Consider the following 10,801-nt stretch of genomic DNA (forward strand, 5'->3'; position numbering starts at 1 on the left):
AGAGAAGCCCTGTTGGATCAGGCCAATGGACAATCCAGTCCAACACTCTGTGTCACAGAAGAACATAAGAGAAGCCCTGTTGGATCAGGCCAATGGCCCATCCAGCCCAACACTCTGTGTCACAGAAGAGCATAAGAGAAGCCCTGTTGGATCAGGCCAATGGCCCATCCAGTCCAACACTCTGTGTCACCGAAGAACATAAGAGAAGCCATGTTGGATCAGGCCAGTGGCCCCTCCATTCCAACACTCTGTGTCACAGAAGAACATCAGAGAAGCCCTGTTGGATCAGGCCAATGGCCCCTGCAGTCCAACACTCTGTGTCTCATAAGAACATAAGAGAAGCCATGTTGGATCAGGCCAGTGGCCCCTCCAGTCCAACACTCTGTGTCACAGAAGAACATAAGAGAAGCCCTGTGGGATCAGGCCAATGGCCCCTGCAGTCCAACACTCTGCGTCACATAAGAGAAGCCCTGTTGGATCAGGCCAGTGGCCCCTCCAGTCCAACACTCTGCGTCACATAAGAACGTATGAGAAGCCCTGTTGGATCAGGCCAGTGGCCCCCCCAGTCCAACACTCTGTGTCACATAAGAACATAAGAGAAGCCCTGTTGGATCAGGCCAATGGCCCATCCAGTCCGACACTCTGTGTCACAGAAGAACATAAGAGAAGCCCTGCTGGATCAGGCCAGGGGCCCATCCAGTCCAACACTCTGTGTCTCATAAGAACATAAGAGAAGCCATGTTGGATCAGGCCAATGGCCCCTGCAGTCCAACACTCTGCGTCACATAAGAGAAGCCCTGTTGGATCAGGCCAGTGGCCCCTCCAGTCCAACACTCTGCGTCACATAAGAACGTAAGAGAAGCCCTGTTGGATCAGGCCAGTGGCCCATCCAGTCCAACACTCTGTGTCACATAAGAGAAGCCCTGTTGGATCAGGCCAATGGCCCATCCAGCCCAACACTCTGTGTCACAGAAGAGCATAAGAGAAGCCCTGTTGGATCAGGCCAATGGCCCATCCAGTCCAACACTCTGTGTCACAGAAGAACATAAGAGATGCCCTGTTGGATCAGGCCAATGGCCCATCCAGTCCAACACTCTGTGTCACAGAAGAGCATAAAAGAAGCCCTGTTCGATCAGGCCAATGGCCCATCCAGTCCAACACTCTGTGTCACAGAAGAACATAAGAGAAGCCATGTTGGATCAGGCCAATGGCCCATCCAGTCCAACACTCTGTGTCTCATAAGAACATAAGAGAAGCCATGTTGGATCAGGCCAATGGCCCCTGCAGTCCAACACTCTGCGTCACATAAGAGAAGCCCTGTTGGATCAGGCCAGTGGCCCCTCCAGTCCAACACTCTGCGTCACATAAGAACGTAAGAGAAGCCCTGTTGGATCAGGCCAGTGGCCCATCCATTCCAAAATTCTGTGTCACATAAGAACATAAGAGAAGCCCTATTGGATCAGGCCAATGGCCCATCCAGTCCAACACTCTGTGTCACATAAGAGAAGCCATGTTGGATCAGGCCAATGGCCAATCCAGTCCAACACTCTGTGTCACACATAAGAACATAAGAGAAGCCCTGTTGGATCAGGCCAATGGCCCATCCAGCCCAACACTCTGTGTCACAGAAGAGCATAAGAGAAGCCCTGTTGGATCAGGCCAATGGCCCATCCAGTCCAACACTCTGTGTCACAGAAGAACATAAGAGAAGCCCTGTTGGATCAGGCCAATGGCCCCTGCAGTCCAACACTCTGCGTCACATAAGAGAAGCCCTGTTGGATCAGGCCAGTGGCCCCTCCAGTCCAACACTCTGCGTCACATAAGAACGTAAGAGAAGCCCTGTTGGATCAGGCCAGTGGCCCCCCCAGTCCAACACTCTGTGTCACATAAGAACATAAGAGAAGCCCTGTTGGATCAGGCCAATGGCCCATCCAGTCCGACACTCTGTGTCACAGAAGAACATAAGAGAAGCCCTGCTGGATCAGGCCAGGGGCCCATCCAGTCCAACACTCTGTGTCTCATAAGAACATAAGAGAAGCCATGTTGGATCAGGCCAATGGCCCCTGCAGTCCAACACTCTGCGTCACATAAGAGAAGCCCTGTTGGATCAGGCCAGTGGCCCCTCCAGTCCAACACTCTGCGTCACATAAGAACGTAAGAGAAGCCCTGTTGGATCAGGCCAGTGGCCCATCCAGTCCAACACTCTGTGTCACATAAGAGAAGCCCTGTTGGATCAGGCCAATGGCCCATCCAGCCCAACACTCTGTGTCACAGAAGAGCATAAGAGAAGCCCTGTTGGATCAGGCCAATGGCCCATCCAGTCCAACACTCTGTGTCACAGAAGAACATAAGAGAAGCCCTGTTGGATCAGGCCAATGGCCCATCCAGTCCAACACTCTGTGTCACAGAAGAGCATAAAAGAAGCCCTGTTCGATCAGGCCAATGGCCCATCCAGTCCAACACTCTGTGTCACAGAAGAACATAAGAGAAGCCATGTTGGATCAGGCCAATGGCCCATCCAGTCCAACACTCTGTGTCTCATAAGAACATAAGAGAAGCCATGTTGGATCAGGCCAATGGCCCCTGCAGTCCAACACTCTGCGTCACATAAGAGAAGCCCTGTTGGATCAGGCCAGTGGCCCCTCCAGTCCAACACTCTGCGTCACATAAGAACGTAAGAGAAGCCCTGTTGGATCAGGCCAGTGGCCCATCCATTCCAAAATTCTGTGTCACATAAGAACATAAGAGAAGCCCTATTGGATCAGGCCAATGGCCCATCCAGTCCAACACTCTGTGTCACATAAGAGAAGCCATGTTGGATCAGGCCAATGGCCAATCCAGTCCAACACTCTGTGTCACACATAAGAACATAAGAGAAGCCCTGTTGGATCAGGCCAATGGCCCATCCAGCCCAACACTCTGTGTCACAGAAGAGCATAAGAGAAGCCCTGTTGGATCAGGCCAATGGCCCATCCAGTCCAACACTCTGTGTCACAGAAGAACATAAGAGAAGCCCTGTTGGATCAGGCCAATGGACAATCCAGTCCAACACTCTGTGTCACAGAAGAACATAAGAGAAGCCCTGTTGGATCAGGCCAATGGCCCATCCAGCCCAACACTCTGTGTCACAGAAGAGCATAAGAGAAGCCCTGTTGGATCAGGCCAATGGCCCATCCAGTCCAACACTCTGTGTCACCGAAGAACATAAGAGAAGCCATGTTGGATCAGGCCAGTGGCCCCTCCATTCCAACACTCTGTGTCACAGAAGAACATCAGAGAAGCCCTGTTGGATCAGGCCAATGGCCCATCCTGTCCAACACTCTGTGTCACAGAAGAACATAAGAGAAGCCCTGTTGGATCGGGCCAGTGGCCCCTCCAGTCCAACACTCTGTGTCACATAAGAACATAAGAGAAGCTCTGTTGGATCAGGCCAGTGGCCCCTCCAGTCCAACACTCTGTGTCACAGAAGAACATCAGAGAAGCCCTGTTGGATCAGGCCAATGGCCCATCCAGTCCAACACTCTGTGTCACAGAAGAACATAAGAGAAGCCCTGTTGGATCAGGCCAATGGCCCATCCAGTCCAACACTCTGTGTCACATAAGAACATAAGAGAAGCTCTGTTGGATCAGGCCAGTGGCCCCTCCAGTCCAACACTCTGTGTCACAGAAGAACATCAGAGAAGCCCTGTTGGATCAGGCCAATGGCCCATCCAGTCCAACACTCTGTGTCACAGAAGAACATCAGAGAAGCCCTGTTGGATCAGGCCAGTGGCCCCTCCAGTCCAACACTCTGTGTCACAGAAGAACATAAGAGAAGCCATTTGGATCAGGCCAATGGCCCATCCAGTCCAACACTCTGTGTCACAGAAGAACATAAGAGAAGCCCTGTTGGATCAGGCCAATGGCCCATCCAGTCTAACACTCTGTGTCACATTAAAGCAGCAGAGAAGCCCTGTGGGATCAAGCCAATGGCCCATCCAGTCCAACACTCTGCGTCACACAGTGGCCAAAAAAAATTACACACACACACACACTGTGGCTAATAGCCACTGATGGACCTCTGCTCCATATTTTTATCGAAACCCCTCTTGAAGGTGGCTATGCTTGTGGCCGCCACCACCTCCTGTGGCAGTGAATTCCACATGTTAATCAGCGGGCCAGTTGCCCCCTGCTCCCGCCATCTCCTGGAGGCCCCTCCCTGCATTGCGTGGGAGAGGGGCTTGAAGGGGCGCTTCATGTCTGGGCATTCATTTCCCCAGGATGTCGGGGCGGGTCGGTGGGATGGGGGCTGCGGGGGTGCTGGGGGCTGCAGGCAGCGCTGAGGCGGCTGTAGTGAAGGCAGCTCTTTGGAGCCACCTGCGGTGCTTTTGTGTGTTCCAGACAACCCCGAGAAAGTGTCCCGATTGTCCCTGCAGATCCGCATCCTGGATGTGAACGACAACCCGCCCGAGCTGGCCACTCCCTACGAGGCTGCGGTGTGCGAGGACGCCAAGGCTGGAGAGGTGGGGGGGCGCCTTCACTTTTGAGGGTGGGGCCGAGCAAGGGCGAGGGAAGGGCACTGCAGGGGGAGGGCTGCTTCCACATGGAGGAGTTCTTGTTGGTGCCTGGACTGCAGGCAGTGGTGGATTGCCCTGCCCTTCCTCTGATCCTTGGGGCCACCATGCCCTGGGATCTCAAGGAATCTGGGGGTTGCCAAGGAGGAGATATATTGCCCTGCCTGGGCTGGAGGGCCAGGCTGACCCTGTCTCGACCTCCCCAGAAGCCACCAAGAAGGAAGGCCCGGCAGGAGAGGGCAAACCATCTCTGGGCATCTGTCTGAGGCAGTGTGCTGCATACCAGAGCTCACACCCCCCGAAGGAAACTCTTTTGGACTTATAGCCTCCCAGAAGGGACTTTACTTGGAAGGAGGGAAAAGGACATCTATGAACAAGCAGATCATGGAAACAGGTCATTGTAACGCTATATGTGCTGCTGGAGAAGACTCTTGAGAGTCCCTTGGACTGCAAGAAGATCCAGTCAGTCAGTTCTAAGGGAGATCAACCCGGACTGTTCCCTGGAAGGTCAGATGCTGAAGCTGAAGCTCAAATCCTTTGGCCACCCAATGAGCAGGGAGCACTCCCTGGAGAAGACCCTGTTGCTGGGAAAGACAGAAGGCAAAAGAAGAAGGGGATGGCAAAAGATGAGATGGCTGGACAGCATTACTGATGTAACAACCACGAATTTGGGCAGACTTCGGAGGATGGTGGAGGACAGGAGGGCCTGGCGTGAATTCGTCCAGGGGGTCACAAAGAGTCGGACTCGACTGTGTGGCTGAACAACAACAACAACGCTATAGCAGGGGTGGCCAAACTGCAGCTCAGGACCCACACGTGGCTCTTCCACACACATATGGCTCTCAAAGCCCCCCCACCCCTTCAGCCAGCTTGCAGAAGGCCTTTGTCTCTTTAAATCACTTCTCCAGGCCAAGGCAGCCAGTTTGGCCACCCCTGTGCTATAGTGAAGGGGCATCTCCTGGGTGGGGGTGGGGAATGGCGGCTGCAGAGGCTGAGGCAGGGGAAACCTGCCCTGCCCAAAGCCGCCCCCCCTCGCCCATCCATGGGGCAGATTCCACTCCAAGGGCAAAATGACGGCATGAAACCAAGGGGGCCGAGAGAGCGGACAGCAAAGCAAAGGAAGCAGAACAAGTAGCCCTGGGGTGAGGTAGGCAAGGCAGCCCCAGCTTGTGAAGGGGAAGGAGGGGGGGGGGGAGCGAGTCCTGATTGGGGAGGGGGGCTTTTGCAGGGGGAGCTCCTAGGGCCTCTGGGGCTGCGGGGGGGGGGGGTCGCTGGACATTCCTGACTGCATTCCTGGAAAGCTCCTGGGGGAGGTCTGTCTCGGCAGGGAGGAGGCTGTGGGGGGGAGCGGTGCGCGGGGGGGGGGGGGGAGGCTGCTCCTGCTGTCCGGCCCCAGCTGTGAAGGATCCCTGTGGGGGGGGGGGGGAGAGTCCCGCCTGCTCCTGCTCCAGCTCTCCTTCCTCCTGCAGCTCATCCACACCATCAGCGTGGTGGATCGAGACGAGCCCCAGAGCGGGCACCACTTTTATTTCACGCTGGCCCCGGAGGCCTCGGGCAGCAGCCGCCACTTCTCCCTCCTGGACATCACGGGTGAGTCCTCCGGCCCCCTCCCCCCACCGAGGGGCGCGCCTGGACCCTCCCTCTGCTCCCCCAGGCCTCCTGCCCCTCCCCCCGCCTTTTGCTCCTTCCTCCCCCCCCCCCCATGTCTGGCGACTGCCCTGCAGCTGCCCCCCGCCCCCCCGCCATGCTTCAGGGGCTCCCTCCCACCTGCTTTAGGGACCCCAGGCCCTGCCTCCAGCCTGCCCTCCCTGGCCAGCGCCCCCTCCTGCCTCCCTTCCTCCTCCGCCCTTCCGCAGCCCCCCCCCCCCACTCTCCCGCTCTCCCTCTCGCAGGCGCCCCAGATACACCCATCAGTGGTGACAAACGGCCGCCAACGCCCCATCTGTTTCTCTGTACAAATTTGTAGCCAGTTTTGAGATGTGATTTATAAATATTGCTGTTGGAGCCCAGATGAGCCGCTGATGGATGCCAGCCCAGATGGAGACGCCGCACTCCCCCTGCTGCAATCGTGTCCGCTGCTTGCCAGATCTTGGCACCGCTTGGCCCGCCCCTCCGCCCCGCCCCTCCTCGCTGCCTTCTTGGGGGCAGAGAGCTCCAGGCCTGCTTTTCACTCCTGCCCAGCCCCCCCTCCCCTCCCCCTGGAGAGACCCACCCCCACCCTGTTAGCCGCCTGCTGAGGAGCACCCAGAGAACACTTCGGGCCCCAAATGACCCATCTCCGCGGGTTACAGGCTCCGGCCTGGGACCTCCTCAGACACTCCGGCTGGGATCACCTGAGGCCACTCACTCTCGCTGTCTAGCCTACCCTGCAGGGCTGTTGTGCCGCGGCTAAAATGAGCAGGGGAGGACAGTGCCCCGGGCTCCGTGGAGCACAAAAGCAGGGTAGAGAGAGGGTCAGCAGAAAGAAGTGAACCAAACAGGATGCTCTGTTTCAAATGGGGAGGCAGCAAAAAAGGACAACTGCTTGCAAGCGTTAAATCAGCACACCCAGAAGAAAGACTGTAGAATGGCTTTCTCCCTGTAGAGCTAGCTTTCTTCTTGCAGGGAGCTTTTTTTTTAAGAAGAAGAAGACATTGGATTTATATCCTGCCCTCCACACAGAGTCTCAAAGTGGCTCACAATCTCCTTTATCTTCCTCCCCCACAACAGACACCTTGTGAGGTGGGTGGGGCTGAGAGGGCTCTCACACAGCTTCCCTTTCAAGGACAACCTCTGAGAGAGGTATGGCTGGCCCAAGGCCATTCCAGCAGCTGCAAGTGGAGGAGTGGGGAATCCGACCCGGTTCTCCCAGATAAGAGAGCTCTGGTTGCCCCAAGGCCATTCCAGCAGGTGCAAGTGGAGGAGTGGGGAATCAAACCCGGTTCTCCCAGATAAGAGAGCTCTGGCTGACCCAAGGGCAGCCCAGCAGCTGCAAGTGGAGGAGGGGGGAATCCAACCCTGTTCTCCCAGATAAGAGAGCTCTGGCTGACCCAAGGGCATCCCAGCAGCTGCAAGTGGAGGAGGGGGGAATCCAACCCTGTTCTCCCAGATAAGAGAGCTCTGGCTGCCCCAAGGCCATTCCAGCAGCTGCAAGTGGAGGAGTGGGGAATCCAACCCGGTTCTCCCAGATAAGAGAGCTCTGGCTGCCCCAAGGCCATTCCAGCAGGTGCAAGTGGAGGAGGGGGGAATCAAACCCGGTTCTCCCAGATAAGAGAGCTCTGGCTGACCCAAGGGCATCCCAGCAGCTGCAAGTGGAGGAGTGGGGAATCAAACCTGGTTCTCCCAGATAAGAGAGCTCTGGCTGACCCAAGGCCATTCCAGCAGCTGCAAGTGGAGGAGTGGGGAATCCAACCCTGTTCTCCCAGAGAAGAGAGCTCTGGCTGACCCAAGGCCCTTCCAGCAGGTGCAAGTGGAGGAGTGGGGAATCAAACCCGGTTCTCCCAGATAAGAGAGCTCTGGCTGACCCAAGGCCCTTCCAGCAGCTGCAAGTGGAGGAGCGGAGAATCAAACCCGGTTCTCCCAGATAAGAGAGCTCTGGCTGACCCAAGGCCATCTCAGCAGGTGCAAGTGGAGGAGCGGAGAATCCAACCCGGTTCTCCCAGATAAGAGAGCTCTGGCTGCCCCAAGGCCATTCCAGCAGGTGCAAGTGGAGGAGGGGGGAATCAAACCCGGTTCTCCCAGATAAGAGAGCTCTGGCTGACCCAAGGCCATTCCAGCAGCTGCAAGTGGAGAAGTGGGGAATCAAACCTGGTTCTCCCAGATAAGAGAGCTATGGCTGACCCAAGGCCATTCCAGCAGGTGCAAGTGGAGGAGTGGGGAATCAAAACGGTTCTCCCAGATAAGAGCTCGCACACTTCCCCACCACACCACACTGGTTCTCATTTAAAAAAAAATTAAAATAGGGGAGTGTTGTGATTTCCTGGGTGAAGCAGGTGCCTGCCGCCCTTTGCCCGTCCTGAACACACTTGCCTGATTGCCAGGCTGACAGTCATGTCCCCAGCCCCCCCTCCCCCCACCCCTGCTTCGTTGGCTGGTTGGGAGTGAGGCAGAAACGGGCTACTGAGGGCTCAGAGCTCCAAGGGAGGCAGGCATGCAGGGGGAACTCTCCAAAGGGCTCATTAGCCAGCCACAACTGGGGAGGGCGGGGGGGGGGGGGAGCTGAGCGCAGATCCATGACATGCCCGGGGCCGGAGGAGGGGGGTGGTCGCTGGCTGCCGGCTGCAGTGCTGTGGCCGAGGCCTGCCTGGCCAGTCCAGCAGAGCAAGGCGGGCTGGCTGAAGACCGGAGGTACTTCCTGGTGCGCCCCCTCCCCGATTGTGTGGAGGGCTGGTGCCTGGTGTGCCGAGAGAAGGGCCGGGCCTGCGCAGGGATTCCCTGGCCTCCTCGTGCCCCCCCCCCCCCCCCCCGCCCAGGACGCTCCTGGATTCCTCACCGGGATTTGGCTCCTGTTCTCAGCTCTCTTGGAGGATTCATTCATTTTTATTTTATTTATTTATGAGGTGGGTTTATAGTCCGCCCTTTCCCGTAAAGGGCTCCGGGCGGATTACAAGCAGGATAAAACAGTTAAAAACCCGAACAATAAAACAATCTGGGCAAGCAAAGGAGATGAAGCGGTGTGGAGGGGAAGCGGGTGGGATTTGGCCTCAGAACGTTGCTGGATCGCATCTCCCATTTCTCGCCTCCCCAGACAACACGGCTGCGGTGCGGACCCAGCGGCCGGGCTTCAACCGGCAGGAGCAGGACCTCTTCCTGCTGCCCATTCTGGTGGTGGACAGCGCGCCCCCCGCCCTCAGCAGCACCGGCACCCTCACCATCCGCGTCTGCGGCTGCGACAGCTCCGGAGCCATCCAGTCCTGCAACGCCACGGCCTACGCTCTGGCCGCCTCCCTCAGCCCCGGGGCCCTCATCGCCCTGCTCGTCTGCCTCCTCATCCTGGTGGGTGAGTGCCGCTCCGACCCCACCCCTGCCAGGCGGCCGCTCCTCACGCTCGCCCTCCCGGCTGGAGCGGGACTCCTCCTGGTCCCCAGCAGAAAGGGCTGCTCTCCCCGCCACTGCCAGCCGAGCCTTGGGAAGACCTGTCCTCCTCCTGCCTACTGACTCCTCTGCTTCTGGAGCCCCCCCCCCCCAACTGGGCCCTCAGTGCCACCCGCAACTCTGGGCAGCAGCAGAGCCACCTCCTGTCCTCCTCGCCATGAGGGGAGGGGGAAGGGAAGACCTCTCGGGGTGGGGAGGGGAGGGGGCGGGGGCAGGGGGCAGTGCTCTGGGCTGCTGCGCCAGACAAGCCCCTCCACTGGTCACTCAGGGCTCCCCCTTCCCTCCCTGGGCAGCCGTGGCCTGGGGGAGTCTGTGGGGGAAGCTGGAGCAGCTCCAGGAGAGCCTGAGGCACGGGGGGGGGGGGGCTTTCGGCCTTCGTGTTCTGATGGGGGGGGCTGCTGGACTCAGGGAGCTGCTTAGGGTTGGACCCAGGGAGGCTGCCCCGTGGCAAGCAGGGCCTTCCCTCCCCGGGTCCCTCCTGCTGGCTCAGAGGGAAGCTGTGGGGGGGGATGTTGGGGTCTGCAGAGCTGCCTCCCCTTCACTGCCCCTCTCCCCCCCCCCCCCGCAGTGCTGGTGCTGCTGATCCTGACGCTGAAGCGCCACCAGAAAGGCCACCTGACCTCGGAGGAGGAGGAGGACATGCGCGACAACGTCATCAAGTACAACGACGAGGGGGGCGGCGAGCAGGACACGGAGGCCTACGACATGTCCGCCCTGCGGAGCCTCTACGACTTCAGCGAGGCCAAGGGGGGCGGGGAGGCGCCCCCCAGCAGCAGCAGCCTGCCCTCCGAGCTGCGCTCCTTGCCGCAGTGGGGCCCGGCCCCCGAGCTGGACTTCTCCCACTTCAGGGACTACATCAGCAGGAAGGTGGGGCTGGCCGACGAGGACCCCTCCGTGCCCCCCTACGACTCCTTCCAGACTTACGCCTTCGAGGGGGCCGAGTCCCCCCTCACCTCCTTCAGTTCCATCACCTCCCGCTCCACCGGCGGCTCCGAGCAGGACTTCGCCTTCCTCAGCACCTGGGGGCCCCGCTTCCGGCAGCTGGCCGCCCTGTACGCCGGGCGCCGCACGGGCCACGAGGACGCGCCAGCGGCAGCAGCAGAGTCCTAACCCGGCCGGCCCCTCCCAGCCTCCCTCCCTCCCTCCGTGGGGCGCAGGGCCAGAAGGACTGGGGG

At 58.6% G+C, this 10,801-nt stretch overlaps 1 protein-coding gene across 1 annotated transcript in view; it reads left to right on the forward strand.

Annotated features, from left to right (window-relative positions):
* Nucleotides 1-10,364, forward strand: part of CDH22 (cadherin 22) — a 105,462-nt gene extending 95,098 nt beyond the window's left edge. The window contains exons 8-11 of the mRNA XM_060263772.1: nt 4,381-4,502; nt 6,023-6,143; nt 9,280-9,527; nt 10,195-10,364. Of these exons, the coding sequence (XP_060119755.1) occupies nt 4,381-4,502; nt 6,023-6,143; nt 9,280-9,527; nt 10,195-10,209 (506 nt within the window). The 3' untranslated portion in view covers nt 10,210-10,364. The remainder of the gene's footprint in view (nt 1-4,380; nt 4,503-6,022; nt 6,144-9,279; nt 9,528-10,194) is intronic.
* The last annotated feature ends 437 nt before the right edge of the window (nt 10,365-10,801 follow it).

This window comes from Heteronotia binoei, chromosome 2 (genome assembly GCF_032191835.1).
Source record: "Heteronotia binoei isolate CCM8104 ecotype False Entrance Well chromosome 2, APGP_CSIRO_Hbin_v1, whole genome shotgun sequence".
In the NCBI taxonomy this organism is placed as follows: Eukaryota; Metazoa; Chordata; class Lepidosauria; order Squamata; family Gekkonidae; genus Heteronotia; species Heteronotia binoei.